The sequence below is a fragment of the Oncorhynchus nerka genome, linkage group LG27 (assembly GCF_034236695.1).
Source record: "Oncorhynchus nerka isolate Pitt River linkage group LG27, Oner_Uvic_2.0, whole genome shotgun sequence".
Taxonomy (NCBI): domain Eukaryota; kingdom Metazoa; phylum Chordata; class Actinopteri; order Salmoniformes; family Salmonidae; genus Oncorhynchus; species Oncorhynchus nerka.
The window spans coordinates 78,275,404-78,298,551 of NC_088422.1; the positions used below are offsets into that span (position 1 = coordinate 78,275,404).

At 46.9% G+C, this 23,148-nt stretch overlaps 1 protein-coding gene across 1 annotated transcript in view; it reads right to left on the reverse strand.

Moving 5' to 3' along the window:
* Positions 1 to 21,931, reverse strand: part of LOC115112565 (transcription initiation factor TFIID subunit 4-like) — a 40,192-nt gene extending 18,261 nt beyond the window's left edge. Inside the window, exons 1-7 of the mRNA XM_065012030.1 lie at positions 21,751 to 21,931; positions 8,235 to 8,393; positions 6,238 to 6,360; positions 5,515 to 5,604; positions 3,461 to 3,658; positions 1,340 to 1,412; positions 437 to 551 (exon numbers count right to left, since the gene is read on the reverse strand). Of these exons, the coding sequence (XP_064868102.1) occupies positions 437 to 551; positions 1,340 to 1,412; positions 3,461 to 3,658; positions 5,515 to 5,604; positions 6,238 to 6,360; positions 8,235 to 8,393; positions 21,751 to 21,909 (917 nt within the window). The 5' untranslated portion in view covers positions 21,910 to 21,931. The remainder of the gene's footprint in view (positions 1 to 436; positions 552 to 1,339; positions 1,413 to 3,460; positions 3,659 to 5,514; positions 5,605 to 6,237; positions 6,361 to 8,234; positions 8,394 to 21,750) is intronic.
* Positions 21,932 to 23,148: the final 1,217 nt, after the last annotated feature.

Here is a 23,148-nt window from a genome sequence, read left to right on the forward strand (position 1 = left end):
AGAGAGAGAGAGAGAGAGAGACAGAGAGAGAGAGAGAGAGACAGAGAGAGAGAGAGAGAGAGAGACAGAGAGAGAGACAGAGAGAGAGAGAGAGAGAGAGAGAGAGAGAGAGAGAGAGAGAGAGAGAGACAGAGAGACAGAGAGAGAGAGAGAGAGAGAGAGAGAGAGAGAGAGAGAGAGAGCCAGAGAGAGAGAGAGAGAGAGAGAGAGAGAGAGAGAGAGAAAGATGGAGAGAGTCAGGCAAATGACAGGATGAAAACTCATGGCCTTAGCTGAGAGTGTAGCCTGTAGTCATCCAAGTTATCTTGATGATATGCTGCCCCCATGTGCTGGCTGTCCATAACACTCAGTAAGACTCTTTCTCTCTTCTCCTCCCTCTCTCTTTTCCTCCCTCTTCTCTCTACCTGAAGAAGTGCACAGAAACAGTGTTTTGTACCTGAAAGAACCGCCTCCGGGATCGTTCAGCTTGTTTTTCTGATTTCCAGAGCCCTTAACAGCAAAACCCACAGGACTTTTGCCTGCTTGGAACATGGCTCCCTTGCTGACAGTGCCTGGGAAACACAAACACACACACACATACACACACACACACACACACACACACACACACACACACACACACACAGAGTAATATTATTATGAGCTGTCCCCTCGTATTGTCATCAAACCTGCTCCTGTCTGAAGACTTTCTTTAACCATCTCTGTCACACTGGGGAGAGAAGAGGGAGACCAGGGGAGACAGAGGAGCAGCATCACAACGTAGGCAGCTCTCCCCAGGTTTGTATAGACAACATCATTCTGTCAATATCACTGCGCTTCACCGGTTCTCCTTACACTTCAAAACTGCATCCTGCTTGGAGACACGGTTTTTGGAGAGGCACAAGGACTGCCAGAGTGAACTTAAACTTGATTTTAACAGGCATGTTCCTAGCCAAGAGGCACAAAGTATTTTTAGAAACTTTTCCCACATTCCAATTTATGGACATAAAACAACCTACAGATCTTTCACTGCAGGCAATCTGAGGAAGGGGCAAATCGAATTTGTATGCACCTCTGATCACACACATGCACACACAAATACACACACCTGAGAGCACACCACACTCTTTGGGGACCAGTATGGTATTTAGGAGATGTTTTAGGGCTTGATTCAGTGTGTTCAGTCAGTGTTTGTGAATCAGTGTGAGATGGTAGCAGTGTAAATGTTTGATGAAAGGATGGGGTACAGCAGGATAGGAAACACCTGTTCTCAGCTCTCCTATCTGTCTGGTGTGAGATAAGGATTCTCTGTAGTATCATAGGAAATATGTAACAAGGAATGGAGATACGCTATAGTCACCTTGTGTTCTTAATGGTGTGACCAACATGGGCATCCTGACCTGGCAACCAGCGGTGCCCGCTTGCTTGATACCCTGAGGAGGGAGAGGGAGAGAGAGAGGGAGAGAGAGAGAGAGAGAGAGAGAGAGAGAGAGCGAGAGAGAGAAAGAGAGACAAAGAGAGAGAGACAAAGAGAGAGAGAGAGAGAGAGAGAGAGGAGAGAGAGAGAGAGAAAGAAAGAGAGGGAGAGAGAGAGAGAAAGAGAGGGAGAGAGGGAGAGAGAGAGAAAGAAAGAGAGGGAGAGAGAGAGAGAAAGAGAGGGAGAGAGAGAGAGAGAGAGAGAGAGGGAGAGAGGGAGAAAGAGAGGGAAAGAGGGAGAGAGGGAGAAGGAGAGAGAGAGAGAGAGAGAGAGAGAGAGAGGGAGAGAAGAAGAAGAATGGTAAATACAATGAAAAGCAGGTCTTGTCATTTAAATAGATTGATCCCAATTCATTTTGACATGAAAAAAGGTATCTCTGTATGGGGAGGGGGGGAATGGGCCAGTGTGTGTGTCGCATAAAACAACGGGAGGAGGAAGAGGAGGAACAGCAGAGTGAAAAAGTGAAGACAGAGAAGAAGGAAGTGGAGGAGAGGAGATGAGAGGAGAGGAGCTGCTTCTGTGCTAATAGAGCCACTTCCTTCCTAGCATGCAGCCTAGCTGTGGGACAGGCCTGAGGCCCAGCCATCCATTCACACCAGTTTGCTTCTCGCTGCATATTTTTTAGCCTTGTTTTCCATTCCCTGACATATGCTATATTACTGTTCAAGGGATAGAGGCCATTTCTCCCAGAGATTCCCTGCAGGGCCTCAAAGAGGAAAATACATTCAGCAGCCAGAATAGAGAAGGTAGCACCTCTGGCAAACCCACAACACAGTTTGAGAAAATCACAGGTAAGTTCCAGAATCGAAAATTGGGGACATTTTTGGGGGTTGTTTTAGGAGCACACTATAAAGAACATACAGGGTTCCCTGGTTCCAAAACCTGAACCAAGTGTTAGCTTCAGACTGGTGTTATACCAGGAGCTATAGTCTCGTAATTACAACTGCTTTGAATGTCAGACCTTTGGTGATTGAGTTGACACAGGATCAGTCCAGCCAATAGTCTGGTGGGAGAGCAGAGGGCTGGCAGAGCAGTGTGTGTCTCTGTGTGTGTGTGTGTAGGCTGGCAGAGCAGAGTCAGAGTCCTCTGTGACAGTGCTCCACTACAGTAACTGCTGTACAGCTGCAGCCACACACAGCAGCTCTCAAACTGACCCAGCTATGACCTAGTTACCTCCCCTCACCCACGACCCTCCCAACCAGCAGCAGCAGATGAGTGGTGCGGAGGGCACCACCACCCAGCCCTGTGCCCCAGCCCAGGCTACCCTGCCAGTCTGTCCTCAGAGAGGGGATGTCCCCGCCAGCATCGGATGCCAGCGGGCTCTGACCTTGGGTAGTCTCAATGGATGACTCTCCTGTGAGCCAGCAAAGTGCTCCATTGACTCACATGTGTATACACACACCGCTGGGCACAGGCATAGCCATACACACACACACAAACACACACACCTAACGTACACACACACACAAACACACCAAACGTACACATACACACACACACGCAGGCCCCATGGGAGTGCACTGATCCAGCCCCGTGGCCAGCTGCCTTGGCTAAGCCTCTGTATGGTCTGTGGTGTGCTGGCCTAGCCTGTCAGTGAAGCTGTTCCCCACTGGACCACATCCAGCTCTGCCTCAGTCTCTGAGCACTGGGAGACACATCTCTACTACTGGGGCCTGGGGAACCTCACTCATTACTCCTTTGGTGCTTAGGTACATACCAAGACAAATTACCTTGGATTTAGTGAAGATACAATCAAAACTCTGGAAATCTAGAACAAACACTTATTTACCCCACTGATAAGTAAGTATCAGAGTATTACAGTATCATCAACCTTAACAACAGAACCGAGGCCAAAAAATGTTCTATTAGTTCTAATACTTCCACAGGGAGTCATAACCAGGGGTCATCTATGTTTGGGCCAGTGGACTGTATGACTGTGGCTGATCTCTGTGACTGGAAGTGTGAGTGTAGGGACAGCTATGACTGTGAGTGTACTGTACCTACCAGGGCAGCTGTGTGTCCCTGGGCCCCGACACTGGCCCCCGTGGTGTTGACACTGTTGGGGAGGCGGCCGCGGACAGCTGGGACGGCCATGATGGCAGAGCTGGTGCCTGTGGTGGGGGTGGCTTTGGCCTGCGGCAGAGGCTGGATCAGGGAATGCTGAATGTTGAGCAGAGACAGCCGCAGGGCCGGGAGGCTTTTCTGTTGACGGGCAGATCACACACAACAGGGGTATTAACATACCGTACATAGTAGAAACAAGCCATTCAATGTTTTTTAATTCTTCTAAATGAGCAAATGTGCAAATTATTATTACATTGTTGTACAAATATAGATATCATTATAACAAATAATTCTCCCAAATCGTGAATATTAAAATGACGTGTATTATACTTGACATGTATGCTCAATGGACAAGTGCTCATCCATTAGCCAAACATTTGGGACAAACACTCCAGCAGTAGAACTGAAAAATGTTTGGTCTGTGGCATATTTTGATGTAAACGTCCTAACATTGCATGACAACATGACTGTGTTTGTGGCTGGCTGGCTCTGCGCAGGGAGGGAGGGAGGGCTGGGTGGCAGTGGCATGATGTGACACTCATCACGGATGGCTGGAGAGGCCTGCTGGCGATTGACACGGACAGCTGCAGGGGCCACTGTCACACACAGTCTGAAGTCAGGCCAGGGGAGCGGCCCCTGTCACACACAGTCTGAAGTCAGGCCAGGGGAGCGGCCCCTGTCACACACAGTCTGAAGTCAGGCCAGGGGAGCGGCCCTGCCACACACAGTCTGAAGTCAGGCCAGGGAGCGGCCCCTGCCACACACAGTCTGAAGTCAGGCCAGGGGAGCGGCCCCTGTCACACACAGTCTGAAGTCAGGCCAGGGGAGCGGCCCCTGTCACACACAGTCTGAAGTCAGGCCAGGGGAGCGGCCCCTGTCACACACAGTCTGAAGTCAGGCCAGGGGAGCGGCCCCTGTCACACACAGTCTGAAGTCAGGCCAGGGGAGCGGCCCCTGTCACACACAGTCTGAAGTCAGGCCAGGGAGCGGCCCCTGTCACACACAGTCTGAAGTCAGGCCAGGGGAGCGGCCCCTGTCACACACAGTCTGAAGTCAGGCCAGGGAGCGGCCCCTGTCACACACAGTCTGAAGTCAGGCCAGGGGAGCGGCCCCTGCCACACACAGTCTGAAGTCAGGCCAGGGGAGCGGCCCCTGTCACACACAGTCTGAAGTCAGGCCAGGGGAGCGGCCCCTGTCACACACAGTCTGAAGTCAGGCCAGGGAGCGGTCCCTGTCACACACAGTCTGAAGTCAGGCCAGGGGAGCGGCCCCTGTCACACACAGTCTGAAGTCAGGCCAGGGAGCGGCCCCTGTCACACACAGTCTGAAGTCAGGCCAGGGGAGCGGCCCCTGTCACACACAGTCTGAAGTCAGGCCGGGGGAGCGGCCCCTGTCACACACAGTCTGAAGTCAGGCCAGGGAGCGGCCCCTGTCACACACAGTCTGAAGTCAGGCCAGGGAGCGGCCCCTGTCACACACAGTCTGAAGTCAGGCCAGGGAGCGGCCCCTGCCACACACAGTCTGAAGTCAGGCCAGGGGAGCGGCCCCTGCCACACACAGTCTGAAGTCAGGCCAGGGGAGCGGCCCCTGTCACACACAGTCTGAAGTCAGGCCAGGGGAGCGGCCCCTGTCACACACAGTCTGAAGTCAGGCCAGGGGAGCGGCCCCTGTCACACACAGTCTGAAGTCAGGCCAGGGGAGCGGCCCCTGCCACACACAGTCTGAAGTCAGGCCAGGGGAGCGGCCCCTGTCACACACAGTCTGAAGTCAGGCCAGGGGAGCGGCCCCTGCCTGGGTCACATGGGCTGGCCTCTCCACTGCCACTCTGGCTGTTTTACGTTCTCCACCTTTCTCCTGAAGGGTACACTTGCAAACTTTCTTACATTGATTTTACAATGGTAGAAACTCCCTCCAGACAATGTTTTCACCAACCAATGCTTTTACATCCATGACGAGGAGTGTCCAAATGTATCCTGAGTAGATACAGTACAAACCTTGAGGAAGGGGACCAGGTAGGGCTGAGGAGACGACTTGAGCTCTGACTGCAGTCTGTTGGTGAACTCCTCAGGCTCAATCTTAGCATCCTGTGAGCAGGAGAAGAGAGGGAGGTTTATTAACCCCGTCAGCTCCTTGTTATGTGATGTGACACACTTGTACAACAGAGAGCAGAGCATGTGATTGAGGCGATGTGCAATGTGATTTCTGAGCACATTGAGATGAGGTGAAATCACCTCATCGACGGTGTTCATATTGATTTACATTTTAACATCCCCATGGGATACATCTCATTAGCAACTCTGAATAAATAATATCCTAAACAACAGCATCACTCTGGATCATGTTAGAGTTTAATGCTGCCATCTAGAGATAAAGAAATACATTACATCACACAACCTGTCAACGTCAGAAATATTCTTCCTCCACTCTTAGGCTCCCCATAGGAGAACCATTTTGGTTCCAGGTAGAATTCATTTGGGTTCCATGTGTAAAGGACTCTACCTAGAATCAAAAGGGTTCTTCAAGGGGTTATCTTATTTGGACAGCCAAAGAACCCTTTTCGGTTCTATATAGTACCTTTTTTTCTAAGAGTGTAGGGCAAAGAAAGTAGCATTCCATGTTTCTCTGTTGATAACACAGCAATGTAGAGATAATGTAGAAACAATGTAATGATGTGGTAATGTAGAGGTAAAATAATGAGTTACGGTAGTGAGACTCACCAGTAGATCCTGGACCAGTGACTTGACATTTTTGGAGGTCTCAGGTGACGGAGAGTTGTGGGAAGCCAGCTTTATCAGGGTGGCCAAGAAGTTCTTACACTTCTTCACATTCTCCTGCATCTCCTAGGAAATTGCAAATTCAGCATGTAAAGATATGATTTTAACAAGAAATATGTAGGACACTTTATCGTTCAGTGTTTGTGGATCGGAGTGGACACCGGGGAAGAGTCTGTGAGTGTACAGTGGGGCAAAAAAGTATTTAGACAGCCACCAATTGTGCAAGTTCTCCCACTTAAAAAGATGAGAGATGCCTGAACGTTTCATCATAGGTACACTTCAACTATGACAGACAAAATGAGGAAAGAAAATCCAGAAAATCACATTGTAGGATTTTTTATGAATTTATTTGCAAATTATGGTGGAAAATAAGTATTTGGTCACCTACAAACAAGCAAGATTTCTGGCTCTCACAGACCTGTAACTTCTTCTTTAAGAGGCTCCTCTGTCCTCCACTCGTTACCTGTATTAATGGCACTTGTTTGAACTTGTTATCAGTATAAAAGACACCTGTCCACAACCTCAAACAGTCACACTCCAAACTCCACTATGGCCAAGACCAAAGAGCTGTCAAAGGACACCAGAAACAAAATTGTAGACCTGCACCAGGCTGGGAAGACTGAATCTGCAATAGGTAAGCAGCTTGGTTTGAAGAAATCAACTGTGGGAGCAATTATTAGGAAATGGAAGACATACAAGACCACTGATAATCTCCCTCGATCTGGGGCTCCACGCAAGATCTCACCCCGTATGGTCAAAATGATCACAAGAACGGTGAGCAAAAATCCCAGAACCACACGGGGGGACCTAGTGAATGACCTGCAGAGAGCTGGGACCAAAGTAACAAAGCCTACCATCAGTAACACACTACGCCGCCAGGGACTCAAATCCTGCAGTGCCAGACGTGTCCCCCTGCCTAAGCCATGTCCAGGCCCGTCTGAAGTTTGCTAGAGAGCATTTGGATGATCCAGAAGAAGATTGGGAGAATGTCATATGGTCAGATGAAACCAAAATATAACTTTTTGGTAAAAACTCAACTCGTCGTGTTTGGAGGACAAAGAATGCTGAGTTGTATCCAAAGAACACCATACCTACTGTGAAGCATGGGGGTGGAAACATCATGCTTTGGGGCTGTTTTTCTGCAAAGGGACCAGGACCGTGTAAAGGAAGGAATGAATGGGGCCATGTATCGTGAGATTTTGAGTGAAAACCTCCTTCCATCAGCAAGGGCATTGAAGATAAAACGTGGCTGGGTCTTTCAGCATGACAATGATCCCAAACACACCGCCCGGGCAATGAAGGAGTGGCTTCGTAAGAAGCATTTCAAGGTCCTGGAGTGGTCTAGCCAGTCTCCATATCTCAACCCCATAGAAAATCTTTGGAGGGAGTTGAAAGTCCGTGTTGCCCAGCAACAGCCCCAAAACATCACTGCTCTAGAAGAGATCTGCATGGAGGAATGGGCCAAAATACCAGCAACAGTGTGGGTTTACCTTGTGAAGACTTACAGAAAATGTTTGACCTCTGTCATCGCCAACAAAGGGTATTTAACAAAGTATTGAGATAAACTTTTGTTATTGACCAAATACTTATTTTCCACCATAATTTGCAAATAAATTCATTAAAAATCCTACAATGTGATTTTCTGGATTTTTTTCATAGTCATAGTCATAGTTGAAGTGTACCTATGATGAAAATTACAGGCCTCTCTCATCTTTTTAAGTGGGAAAACTTGCACAATTGGTGGCTGACTAAATACTTTTTTGCCCCACTGTATGTACATGTGTTTGTGTGTGAGGCTATGCCCACTATGCCCAGCTGTGTGGGGCCATGGCCATGGTAGAGACACAGCCAGCCTGCTGGCAGCTGTGACAGCACTGGGGCTTGAGGAGCCTAACCAGCCCAGAGGAGGCCGGCAGACTGGAGCAGAGCAGAGTACAGACCTGGGAGATGACAGAGGCTCCTGGGGCTACAGGGACGCTGGTCTGTGGGGGCAGGGCTGGCTGTGAGGCAGCCTGGGCCCCAGCCTGGACCTGGGGGGCCATTACCACGGGGGCCTGTTGGGGAGCCGTCACTGCCACAGCCGGCGCCATGGGGCCCTTCTGGAAGAGCGAGGAGCAGACAGAGAGATAAACAGGACGTGAAGGGAGCTTCCAGCAAGGCCACAGAGAACAGGAGGGAAACAGCACGGCGCTCCTGTCACATCGGGTGTCCTGACTTCTGTGGACATTACTGAACAGAGAGGAGGGGAGGAGTGGGGACTGGGGGACATTCAAGCAAAACAGCTCCTCCCAATAATGATGTACCTGACTAGAAAACCCTAAACATACCAGTAATCCCCCACCTGTGTCCCCCCACTGGTCTTGGACAAAACTCTGTAAAGTTCCAGCAATAGACAAATAATTCAATTTTGACTGAATGTATCATTCAATAATTAACTCTCTACTCTGTTAAAAGGGTCAGATGGGATGCGCCCAGATTAGAAACATTTGTAGGTTTGTGTTGGTAAAGAGGTGAGGAGGAAGAGGCGGACGACGACGAAAAGGAGGAGAACGGGGAGAAGGAAGAAGAGGAACAGGATGAAGGGATGGGTAGAGGATTAGGGTCTGAGAGGGATGGAAGGATGGAGAGATGGGAAGTTCTGAAGTGGAGAGTCTGCTCACAGAAGGTGGCGCAGTGGAGGAGGAGATCTGGAGGACAGGACTAGAAGTGGGAGAGGGAAACGGCACCATCTTGGCCTGGAAAAGAGGGCATGGCCGAATAGCCTGAGAGGTCACAGGAGACTGCAGAAAATAAACAGAGAGAAAGAAAAAGAGACAGGTTCAATGCAGGAGGAGGGGCGGTGAGACAGGGTCAGTGCAGGAGGAGGGGCGTTGAGACAGGGTCAGTGCAGGAGGAGGGGCAGGTGAGACAGGGTCAGTGCAGGAGGAGGGGCAGGTGAGACAGGGTCAGTGCAGGAGGAGGGGCAGGTGAGACAGGGTCAGTGCAGGAGGAGGGGCAGGTGAGACAGGGTCAGTGCAGGAGGAGGGGCAGGTGAGACAGGGTCAGTGCAGGAGGAGGGGCAGGTGAGACAGGGTCAGTGCAGGAGGAGGGGCAGGTGAGACAGGGTCAGTGCAGGAGGAGGGGCAGGTGAGACAGGGTCAGTGCAGGAGGAGGGGCAGGTGAGACAGGGTCAGTATAGGAGGAGGGGCGGTGAGACAGGGTCAGTGCAGGAGGAGGGGCGGTGAGACAGGGTCAGTATAGGAGGAGGGGCGGTGATACAAGGGTCAGTATAGGAGGAGGGGCAGTGAGACAGGGGCAGTATAGGAGGAGGGGCGGTGAGACAGGGTCAGTATAGGAGGAGGGGCTGTGAGACAGGGTCAGTGTAGGAGGAGGGGTGGTGAGACAGGGTCAGTATAGGAGGAGGGGCGGTGAGACAGGGTCAGTATAGGAGGAGGGGTGGTGAGACAGGGTCAGTATAGGAGGAGGGGCAGTGATACAAGGGTCAGTATAGGAGGAGGAGCAGGTGAGACAGGGTCAGTATAGGAGGAGGGAGGTGAGACAGGGTCAGTATAGGAGGAGGGGCAGGTGAGACAGGATCAGTATAGGAGGAGGGGTGGTGAGACAGGGTCAGTATAGGAGGAGGGGCGGTGATACAAGGGTCAGTATAGGAGGAGGAGCAGGTGAGACAGGGTCAGTATAGGAGGGAGGTGAGACAGGGTCAGTGCAGGAGGAGGGGCAGGTGAGACAGGGTCAGTATAGGAGGGGCGGTGAGACAGGGTCAGTATAGGAGGAGGGGCGGTGAGACAGGGTCAGTATAGGAGGAGGGGTGGTGAGACAGTGTCATTATAGGAGGAGGGGCAGGTGAGACATGGTCAGTATAGGAGGAGGGGCGGTGAGACAGGGTCAGTATAGGAGGAGGGGTGGTGAGACAGTGTCATTATAGGAGGAGGGGCAGGTGAGACAGGGTCAGTATAGGAGGAGGGGCGGTGAGACAGGGTCAGTATAGGAGAGGGGCAGGTGAGACAGGGTCAGTATAGGAGGAGGGGTGGTGAGACAGGGTCAGTATAGGAGGAGGGGCGGTGAGACAGGGTCAGTATAGGAGGAGGGGCGGTGAGACAGGGTCAGTATAGGAGGAGGGGTGGTGAGACAGGGTCAGTATAGGAGGAGGGGCGGTGAGACAGGGTCAGAGGTGGGGAGGTGGTGAGACAGGGTCAGTATAGGAGGAGGGGTGGTGAGACAGGGTCAGTATAGGAGGAGGGGTGGTGAGACAGGGTCCGTATAGGAGGAGGGGCGGTGAGACAGGGTCAGAGGTGGGGAGGTGGTGAGACAGGGTCAGTATTGGAGGAGGGGCGGAGAGACAGGGTCAGAGGTGGGGAGGTGGTGAGACAGGGTCAGTATAGGAGGAGGGGCAGGTGAGACAGGGTCAGTATAGGAGGAGGGGTGGTGAGACAGGGTCAGTATAGGAGGAGGGGGCGGAGAGACAGGGTCAGAGGTGGGGAGGTGGTGAGACAGGGTCAGTATAGGAGGAGGGCGGTGAGACGGGGTCAGAGGTGGGGGGGGGGTGAGACAGGATCAGTATAGGAGGAGGGGCGGAGAGACAGGGTCAGAGGTGGGGAGGTGGTGAGACAGGGTCAGTATAGGAGGAGGGGCGGTGAGACAGGGTCAGAGGTGGGGAGGTGGTGAGACAGGGTCAGTATAGGAGGAGGGGCGGAGAGACAGGGTCAGAGGTGGGGAGGTGGTGAGACAGGGTCAGTATAGGAGGAGGGGCAGGTGAGACAGGGTCAGTATAGGAGGAGGGGTGGTGAGACAGGGTCAGTATAGGAGGAGGGGCGGAGAGACAGGGTCAGAGGTGGGGAGGTGGTGAGACAGGGTCAGTATAGGAGGAGGGGCGGTGAGACGGGGTCAGAGGTGGGGGGGTGAAGAAGGAGAGAGAGAATGACAGAGAGAGGGGACAGAGAGAAAACACAAAAGCAATGTGCCTTCAAGACGAGGAGAAGGAGAAGTGCAACATGCCCTGAAGACGTGGAGGAGAAAGGTCATTATAGTAGGAAGTGACAGTAAATCACTGTGGATCCACAGGATGAAACAGAAAGGATCTGATCCAGAGATGAACAGAAGAGAAAACACTGTGATGCTGATGCCGAGGGTGAGGTACAGTAATACTATTCAATGGGAAGGACTAAATAAGTTCCTCTAATACAATGAAGGTCACAACTAATATGAATGAATCAGTGTCCTTAAAATGTTGTCTTTTTTATTAACCCCTTCTTCTCCCCAATTTCGTGGTATCGTATTGGTAGTTACAGTCTTGTTTCATCGCTGCAACACAGTAACACAGTACAGTCCTTTACTAGACAATCCAGATTATTGTACCCACTGTCACGACAGAAGTCTCTCTTCACAGCACCAGGGCAGACAGTGAGAGGGAGGGCTGGGCACTACCAAACACAGTACCAATGCTGGTGGGAGGGAAAAATCTAACACAGTACCATGCTGGTGGGAGGGAAAAAACTAACACAGTACAATGCTGGTGGGAGGGAAAAATCTAACACAGTACCATGCTGGTGGGAGGGAAAAATCTAACACAGTACCATGCTGGTGGGAGGGAAAAATCTAACACAGTACCATGCTGGTGGGAGGGAAAAATCTAACACAGTACCATGCTGGTGGGAGGGAAAAATCTAACACAGTACCATGCTGGTGGGAGGGAAAAATCTAACACAGTACCATGCTGGTGGGAGGGAAAAATCTAACACAGTACCATGCTGGTGGGAGGGAAAATCTAACACAGTACAATGCTGGTGGGAGGGCTGGGGCTGGGTACTAAGTAACACAGTACCATGCTAGTGGGAGTGCTGGGCACTAAGTAACACAGTACCATGCTGGTGGGAGGGCTGGGTACTAAGTAACACAGTACCATGCTGGTGGGAGGGCTGGGCACCATGTAACACAGTACCATGCTGGTGGGAGGGCTGGGCACTAGCTAACACAATACCATGCTGGTGGGAGGGCTGGGCACCATGTAACACAGTACCATGCTGGTGGGAGGGCTGGGCACTAGCTAACACAGTACCATGCTGGTGGGAGGGCTGGGCACCAAGTAACACAGTACCATGCTGGTGGGAGGGCTGGGTACTAAGTAACACAGTACCATGCTGGTGGGAGGGCTGGGTACTAAGTAACACAGTACCATGCTGGTGGGAGGGCTGGGCACTAAGTAACACAGTACCATGCTGGTGGGAGGGCTGGGCACTAAGTAACACAGTACCATGCTGGTGGGAGGGCTGGGTAACAACTAACACAGTACCATGCTGGTGGGAATGGCTGGGAACCATGTAACACAGTACCATGCTGGTGGGAGGGCTTGGTACTAACTAACACAGTACCGTGCTGGTGGGAGGGCTGGGCACTAAGTAACACAGCACCATGCTGGTGGGAATGGCTGGGAACCATGTAACACAGTACCATGCTGGTGGGAGGGCTGGGTACTAACTAACACAGTACCATGCTGGTGGGAATGGCTGGGAACCATGTAACACAGTACCATGCTGGTGGGAGGGCTTGGTACTAAGTAACACAGTACCATGCTGGTGGGAGGGCTGGGTACTAACTAACACAGTACCATGCTGGTGGGAATGGCTGGGAACCATGTAACACAGTACCATGCTGGTGGGAGGGCTTGGTACTAACTAACACAGTACCATGCTGGTGGGAGGGCTGGACACTAACTAACACAGTACCATGCTGGTGGGAGGGCTTGGTACTAACTAATACAGTACCATGCTGGTGGGAGGGCTGGGTACTAACTAACACAGTACCATGCTAGTGGGAGTGCTGGGTACTAACTAACACAGTACCATGCTGGTGGGAGGGCTGGGTACTAACTAACACAGTACCATGCTAGTGGGAGGGCTGGGTACAAACTAACACAGTACCATGCTAGTGGGAGGGCTGGGTACTAACTAACACAGTACCATGCTGGTGGGAGGGCTGGGTACTAACTAACACAGTACCATGCTGGTGGGAGGGCTGGGTACTAACTAACACACTGGTTCCCCATGGCGCTACGGGCACACAGCCCAATCTGCCAGCCTGAATCAGGCTTCTCCCCCCTCCAGGCTTAACACCAGGAGGGGGGAGAATATATATATATATAGATTAAAGGTTGACCGATTATGATTTTTCAACACCGATACCGATTATTGTAGGACCAAAAAAATCTGATACCGATTAATGGGACATTTTTTTACACATATATTTGTAATAATGACAATTACAACAATACTGAATGAACACTTTTATTTTTAACTTAATATAATACATCAATAAAATCAATTAGTCTCAAATATATAATGAAACATGTTCAATTTGGTTTAAATAATGCAAAAAAGTGTTGGAGAAGAAAGTAAAAGTGCAATATTTGCCATGTAACAAAAGCTAACGTTTAAGTTACTTACTCAGAACATGAGAACATATGAAAGCTGGTGGTTCCTTTTAACATGAGTCTTCAATATTCCCAGGTAAGAAGTTTTAGGTTGTAGTTATTATAGGAATTATAGGACTATTTCTCTCTATACTATTTGTATTTCATATACCTTGAACTATTGGATGTTATTGCCAGCCTAATCTCGGGAGTTGATAGGCTTGAAGTCATAAACAGCGCAATGCTTAAAGCACAGCGAAGAGCTGCTGGCAAATGCACGAAAGTGCTGTTTGAGTGAATGCTTACGAGCCTGCTGCTGCCTACCACCACTCAGTCGGACTGCTCTATCAAATATCAAATCATAGACTTAATTATAATATAATAACACACAGAAATACGAGACTTCACTAATTAATATGGTCAAATCCGGAAACTATCATTTCGAAAACAAAACGTTTATTCTTTCAGTGAAATACGGAACCATTCCGTATTTTATGTTAACGGGTGGCATCCCTAAGTCTAAATATTGCTGTTACATTGCACAACCTTCAATGTTATGTCATAATTATATAATTAAGTCTGGAAAATTAATTACGGTCTTTGTTAAGAATAAATGGTCTTCACACAGTTCGCAACGAGCCAGGCGGCCCAAACTGCTGCATATCTCCTGACTCTGCTTGCACAGAACGCAAGAGAAGTGACACAATTTCCCTTGTTAAAATAATTTAATGTTAGCAGGCAGTATTAACTAAATATGCATGTTTAAAAATATATACTTGTGTATTGATTTTAAGAAAGGCATTGATGTTTATGGTTAGATACACATTGGTGCAACGACGGTGCTTTTTTCGCGAATGCGCTTGTTAAATCATCACCCGTTTGGCGAAGTAGGCTGTGATTCAATGAGAAATTAACAGGCACCGCATCGATTATATGCAACGCAGGACAAGCTAGATAAACCAGTAATATCATCAACCACGTGTAGTTAACTAGTGATTATGTCAAATTTGATTGTCTTTTATAAGATAAGTTTAATGCTTGCTAGCAACTTACCTTGGCTCCTTGCTGCACTCATGTAACAGGTAGTCAGCCTGCCACGCAGTCTCCTCGTGGAGTGCAATGTAATAGGCCATAATCGGTGTCCAAAAATGACGATTACCGATTGTTATGAAAACTTGAAAACATCCCTAATTAATTGGCCATTCCGATTAATCGCACCATATGCTGGTGCGGTTGGCCCTGGGTTCCTCCTAATGCAAGACAATGCTAGACCTCATGTGGCTGGAGTGTGTCAGCAGTTCCTGCAAGAGGAAGGCATTGATGCTATGGACTGGCCCGGCCCGCCCGTTCCCCAGACCTGAATCCAATTGAGCACATCTGGGACATCATGTCTCGCTCCATCCACCAACACCACATTGCACCACAGACTGTCCAGGAGTTGGTGGATGCTTTAGTCCAGGTCTGGGAGGAAATCCCTCAGGAGACCATCTGCCACCTCATCAGGAGCATGCCCAGGCGTTGTAGGGAGGTCATACAGGCACGTGGAGGCCACACACACTACCGAGCCTCATTTTGACTTGTTTTAAGGGCATTACATCAAAGTTGAACCAGCCTGTAGTGTGGTTTTCCACTTTAATTTTGAGTGTGACTCCAAATCCAGACCTCCATGGGTTGATACATTTGATTTCCATTGATCATTGTTGTGTGATTTTGTTGTCAGCACATTCAACTATGTAAAGAAAAAAGTATTTAATAAGAATATTTCATTCATTCAGATCTAGGATGTGTTATTTTAGTGTTCCCTTTATTTTTTTGAGCAGTGTATATATAAATATCACACACACACACGCACACACACACACACACACACACACACACACACACACACACACACACACACACACACACACACACACACACACACACACACACACACACACACACACAGACACACACAGCCGAGAGAGGGGAGAAGGGAGACAGGAAAGGGGGGAATGAAGGAGGAAATGAAGAGGGGAAAGGGGTTAGATGAAGAGGGCTCCTCCCTCTGAGTCTCTCCTTAGCAGAAAGTTTTGTGGGCTCAAAGAATGTGCAGTTAGGTGGGAAGAGCATGGGGCTCACGAGGGGGGAAGAGCAGGGGAGTGCATCACCCCACCAGCCATACCTTCATAACACATTCTCATTCACCAGCTAAAGCGTTGTTAGCTTTTTAAACCAATCAGGCAGTTGGATGATGAATGATTTAACACTTGTCGAAGGAAGGAGCTCAGCTCGGAATGCCTTCCGTTTTCCCTCACGGTCACAGGAGAGACAGACAGCCTGACAGAGAGGAGAGGAGCACAGGAATAAACACCATTCCCTTTCATATTCCAGCTCCTCTTCTTTTCATGTGTTGATGTTTATGTCAATGCTGGCAGCTCACTAATCTGCTATCAGTGACAGTTTTGAACCTTCGATTCACTCTGAACCTAAATCACTATAACAACCAACTCTGCAATACCTTGTTACAGTGTTTATCTCAGGATGAGCAGGGAGGAAGAAGGATAACAAGTTCAGCAACTCAAAGATAACCGTCTTAATTTCTACGGCTCATGTGAAAATAAGTCTGAGCCGACTGGTACCAGTGTCTAGTGGTGCTGAGTCCTCCAGTAACAAACACATACTTAGGTTATTACAATGCAATTACCATTTACATTTTAACGTATATATTTTTTATAATTCTAGAATTGTATAATTTTACAAATGAGTAACAATCTATTGACTTGCAATCACACAGAATTAGAGGCTAAATACTGGCATAATGACACCCAATGGTAATCAAAGGAAGTGCAATGCATTTTTGTTCAGCTGAAGTGGGCAAGTCAAGGAAATGCTGCCCCCTGGTGGTATTCATATGTTATTGTCTGCAGGAACCAGACAGGATATTTATTTAATTTTTATTTCACCTTTATTTAACCAGGTAGGTGACGAATATGAAGCAAGGGCCAGCCAACAAGAGCATACAGGTCCCAGTGGTGGGTAGTACAGTGGGGCAAAAAAGTATTTAGTCAGCCACCAATTGTGCAAGTTCTCCCACTTAAAAAGATGAGAGATGCCTGTAATTTTCATCATAGGTACACTTCAACTATGACAGACAAAATGAGGAAAAGAAATCTAGAAAATCACATTGTAGGATTTTTAATGCATTTATTTGCAAATGATGGTGGAAAATAAGTATTTGGTCAATAACAAAAGTTTATCTCAATACTTTGTTGGCAATGACAGAGGTCAAACGTTTTCTGTAAGTCTTCACAAGGTTTTCACACACTGTTGCTGGTATTTTGGCCCATTCCTCCATGCAGATCTCTTCTAGAGCAGTGATGTTTTGGGGCTGTTGCTGGGCAACATGGACTTTCAACTCCCTCCAAAGATTTTCTATGGGGTTGAGACTGGCTAGGCCACTCCAGGACCTTGAAATGCTTCTTACGAAGCCACTCCTTCATTGCCGGGGCGGTGTGTTTGGGATCATTGTCATGCTGAAAGACCCAGCCACGTTTCATTTTCAATGCCCTTGCTGATGGAAGGAGGTTTTCACTCAAAATCTCACGATACATGGCACCATTCATTCTTTCCTTTACACGGATCAGTCGTCCTGGTCCCTTTGCAGAAAAACAGCCCCAAGGCATGATGTTTCCACCCCCATGCTTCACAGTAGGTATGGTGTTCTTTGGATGCAACTCAGCATTCTTTGTCTTTCTCATTTTGTCTGTCATAGTTGAAGTGTACCTATGATGAAAATTACAGGCCTCTCTCATCTTTTTAAGTGGGAGAACTTGCACAATTGGTGGCTGACTAAATACTTTTTTGCCCCACTGTATATGGGAATTTGGTGGCAAAACTCCCCTGATATCTCATTTCAGTGCGTCAAATTGCCATTCTACAAACCCTTTCTGTTCAAAGTAGACACTTCGACAACAGAGTATACAAAATCAACTTTCGTCAAGCACAGTCAAGTTCAGCAGACACCTCTACTGACAAGTTGTCCAACAAGAGTTGTGAAACATGTTAGTCCTCCTACCACATTCTGGATTCAATACAATAAGCTTCACAATGAATCAGAGGCGACAAAAAAAATAGCTGCCTGTTTGGCATGTTATTTTAGCATTAAGACGTGTCACATATCGGTTTGCAAACAATGTAAAAAAAAATCATTTAAAAAATGAATAAATCTGCATACAAACATGGTCTCTTTTTTGCTTTCTTGAGTAAGGCAGCTCCAAAGTGCAGGTGTTTCAGCCTAGCTCAGAGCTTTCTGTCATGGAAGGAATGCCCCCTTGAAATGCTGACATAGATTTACATGATGAAGTGCCCATCCAAGAAGGCTCAAGGTCATTGGCCACAGATAAAATTACGTCAAATCACGTTATATTGTATCTACCGTAGCTTTGAATGGACTGATCATGTCAAAATCATACTTTCAAAATCTTAGCTGGCAAGCTAGACAAGCAGTCATCATCATGAATCACATCGACAATCTACTGGCAAATCCTTTTCAATCATTGTCATATGAAGAGGAATTATAGATCAAATGTATCGGTGCTTATCGGCCATTGGACATAAACATTACACAACAAGTTAGAAATCGCAAATTCAACAATGAGTGGTTTGTAACAAATCAGTGGATACCTGCAAGTGTCTAATTTGTGGTCCAAGTCTGGGTTTAAGGGTCTAATTTCCAATATTAAAAAAATAAATATTCACACGCAATACCATGGGTCAATTCAGCAACATGACTTCTGCCGCGTTCAAAACAACTGGAAACTCGGAACTGGGAAATCTCAAGACAACTGGGAACTCAGAAAAAAACGAGCTCAGACTGGGAAAATGTGTTTTCAACGGTCATCCAACTCGGAATTCCAAGTCGGGAAACTGGGTCTCTTTCTAGAGCTCCGACCTGAAGATCCCTAACGTAATGATTCAACCTTGTTTTTTTTCCCAGAGTTCCCAGTTGTCCTGAAAGCACCATAAATCCAGAGAATGCCAGACTTTGATGACAAAGTTTTATGACAAAATTTGCCCACAAGAAGGACCGCTGCGCCACCTTCCTGTTCAAGTGAGCAGCACAACAATGGTGAGTCCAAAAATGCCTTGTATGCTGCTGCATAAATGATGTAATATGACAGCGAGATATGTATACTGTAGCTAAGAAAGTAATACTAAGTGTATGTTGTGTAGTAAGCTGCTAGCAGACAGTGTGCCTCACCCTAATACGTGTAGCCTATAGCCTGTCTTTGAGAAATATCCTTGAATATTGTAAGATATTTCATTGTCTGCTTATATGCCCCCTTCATTTATCCTACGGTTCTGACTTGGTGTACAGGGAGAATACTGTAAGAAAGGCCCATGTTCTTAATTCTGACGCTGTACATTTCAAAGGTGATGAACAAATAGTTATATTGACTATGGTCGTCTTAGCTCGCTCATTAATGTCTTAATCAAAATAACGGATTGCCTCTTATCCGCTTATCATTCCCTTATGCCATAGTTTGTACATCTCAATTGTCAGTAGAAACCACATTTGTTTATGCAAGTCAGCCATATGAGCGTCACTACCATTCAAAAGTTTGGGGTCAATTAGAAATGTCCTTGTTTTTATCTTCCTGACTGATGTCTTGAGATGTTGCTTTAATATATCCATAAAATTTTCCACCCTCATGAAGCCATCTATTTTGTGAATTGCACCAGTCCCTCCTGCAGCAAAGCACCCCCACAACAACGTGAATCAACGTGCTTCACGGTTGGGATGGTGTTCTTCGGCTTGCAAGCCTCCCCCTTTTTCCTCCAAACATAACGATGATCATTATGGCCAAACAGTTCTATTACCCGCAAAACACCAGTCTCAACGTCAACAGTGACGAGACGACTCTGGGATGCTGGCCTTCTAGGCAGAGTTCCTCTTTCCAGTGTCTCTGTTCTTTTGCCCATCTTAATATTTTATTTGTATTGGCCAGTCTAAGATATGGCTTTTTCTTTGCAACTCTGCCTAGAAGGCCAGTATCCCGGAGTCGCCTCTTCACTGTTGACGTTGAGACTGGTGTTTTGCGGGTACTATTTAATTAAGCTGCCAGTTGAGTATTTGTGAGGCATCTGTTTCTCAAACTAGACACTCTAATGTACTTGACCTTTTGCTCAGTTGTACACCGGGGCCTCCCACTCCTCTTTCTATTCTGGTTAGGGACAGTTTGTGCTGTTCTGTGAAGGGAGTAGTACACAGTGTTGTACCCAATCTTCAGTTTCTTGGCAATTTCTCGCATGGAATAGCCTTCATTTCTCAGAACAAGAATAGACTGACGGTTTTCAGAAGAAAGTTATTTGTTTCTGGACATTTTGAGCCTGTAATCAAACTCACAAATGCTGATACTCCAGATACTCAACTAGTCTAATGAAGGCCAGTTTTATTGCTTCTTTAATCAGAACAACAGTTTTCAGCTGGGATAACATAATTGCAAAAGGGTTTTCTAATGATCAATTAGCCTTTTAAAATTATAAACTTGGATTAGCTAACACAATGTGCCATTGGAACACAGGAGTGATGGTTGCTGATAATGGGCCTCTGTACACCTATGTAGATATTCCATTAAAAAGCTGCCTTTTCCAGCTACAATAGTCATTTACAAGATTAACAATGTCTACATTGTATTTCTGATCAATTTGATGTTATTTTAATGGACAGAAAAATAGCTTTTCTTTCAAGGACATTCAAGGACATTTCTAAGTGACTCCAAACTTTTGAACAGTAGTGTTTTTAAAAAAGGCAGTAAATGAGGCTGAATGAACTGTTTTGTTTCCCAGACAAGGTTCTGCTGATGGTGTAGCGGTGTTAAGGATTCATGGTGCTGAAAAGAAAGCTCTGCTGTTGGGACAGCTTTATGTTGGCCCTAACAGTTTGTGGCCACCATTTGTCACCATTGTAGTGCAATTCATGTATTGTTTATTGTTTTGTAGTGGCTTTGCTGGCATGCAAAAAATAAATTAAATCAATTTGCCCCACCAGGATTTACATGCTAAAATCACCACTGCAATGAATAATGTTTCCACAGGTGATAATAAGCACATTTCTATGAAATATTTAGCAGCTCTTTAAATGTGAAAATAGGAGACCCAGAAGAGTCATTAAAATAAGGATCTTAATCCAGATCTACTGCTCTATCAAAATAATACTATATAATTACACATAAAAACACAATACTAATGTAAAATATTTGGGTCAAATACAGACTGGATAAAAGCTTGATTTAAAAAAAAGACCTGACAAATGTAACATGTCTAAATTGACATAATGTAAATCAGGTAGATTATATTTTGTTCACTAGTTTCAGCTGACAGTTTACACTATACGCATACAATGTTGTTATTACAGCAATTACAGTTACCAGAAGGACATCATGTAAAGTGTAACGACAACCATAAATCTATTCCAATTGTCTCAGAGGCTTCAGTAATGTAAAGTGTAACGACAACCATAAATCTATTCCAATTGTCTCAGAGGCTTCAGTAATGTAAAGTGTAACGACAACCATAAATCTATTCCAATTGTCTCAGAGGCTTCAGTAATGTAAAGTGTAACGACAACCATAAATCTATTCCAATTGTCTCAGAGGCTTCAGTAATGTAAAGTGAGACTATAGAGAGACAGTTAGGTGGCAGGCTATAACCACTTCATCTCTTTTGATATCCTCAGGGAATGTGTCTGCATATACTTGACAGTCAAATTCTTTACTACTATACCTAATGGTAGAACCTAGCTACCTAGAGCAGCCCAGTGTGTAGATTAGTCTTCTATGAAATAGATTACCTCTTCAACATCCTATGCAATACAGGCCTTTCCATCATAAGGAATATCAAATGATGAGTTTCCCAAAAGCCAGCGGCTATATACATTCAGCAACTGTTTTTTTCAATGTAATGAACTAAATCCATCTTTTTGAATTAATATATCCCTCTGTATAACTGATCCACTGAACAACTAAGGGCATGTCACACTGTGGTAGTGACAGTGGGGTAGTAACTCTTACCTGTGGGGTAGTGGCTCTGAAGGTGGCCCCTGCAGTGGGGGTGGCAGTTCGGGGGGAGATGTTGTTCTGGGCCTGGGCCTGGGCTTGGGCCTGTGCCTGGGCAAGGGCCTGCTGTGGGACCATCACCAGCTGACCCATCTCAGTGCGCACTAACACCATTCCTAGAGTGCAGACAGAGCAATCACACACAATATACTCAGTCAAAGTCATTACACTGACATAAAAGGCACCTGGGCTGGCTGTCAATGAAATGCACCTATTACAGTCACATAGTGACCCTAGAAAGTGACAAGGAGACCAGTGACAAGGAGATCACGTTGGATTTATGAAACAGTAGAATACATTCTGATGTTCATTCTGATTTCTTAATGCCATGTTCAATCTGCCCTTGAGAGCAGTACATTCCATTTACATCAGCATCAAATAGAATGAGAAATGATAGAGCTTTTATTACACAGTGTATCTGTTACTGAACATAAATGCCTCAAACAGATTTCCATAAGCCTCCTCTAGATTAACTCAGAGACTCTGAGAAAATGTAACTATATTATATTACAATGTTTTCACTAACACACAAAAGCTACTTTAATCACTGAACATTTTGGGTAGGCTAATGTGTATGCTATAAGAGTAATGTCCAGACACAAGTAGGCCCTATGTGACTTAAAATGTGTAGATCTCTGCGGAGGAACAACTGAAACTGCAACATACCAGCCTGCATCTCCCTGCTGGTTTGCCTCTGAAGCTAAGCAGGGTTGGTCCTGGTCAGTCCCTGGATGGGATACCAGATAGTGTTGGAGGGCCAGTAAGAGCCTCTCTTTCCTCTGGTCTTAAAAATATCCCAATGCCCCAGGGCAGTGATTTGGGACATTGCCCTGTGTAGGGTGCAGAATTTTGGATGGGATGTTAAACAGATGTCCTGACTCTCTGGCTGCGTTTACACAGGACGCTCAATTCTGAAATGCTTTCCACTAATTGGTCTTTTTCCCAATCACATCAGATCCTTTCACATCAAATTCCTCTAAGGCAGGGTTCCCCAAACTCGGTCCTGGGGTCCCCCAGGTGCACGTTTTGGTTTTTGCCCTGATATTTTTAAGACCAGAGGAAAGAGTGCCTCTTACTGGCCCTCCAACACTATCTGGTATCCCATCCAGGGACTGACCAGGACCAACCCTGCTTAGCTTCAGAGGCAAACCAGCAGGGAGATGCAGGCTGGTGTGTTGCAGTTTCAGTTGTTCCTCCACAGAGATCTACACATTTTAAGTCACATAGGGCCTACTTGTGTCTGGACATTACTCTTATAGCATACCCATTAGCCTACCCAAAATGTTCAGTGATTAAAGTAGCTTTTGTGTGTTAGTGAAAACATTGTAGTATAATATAGTTACATTTGTAACA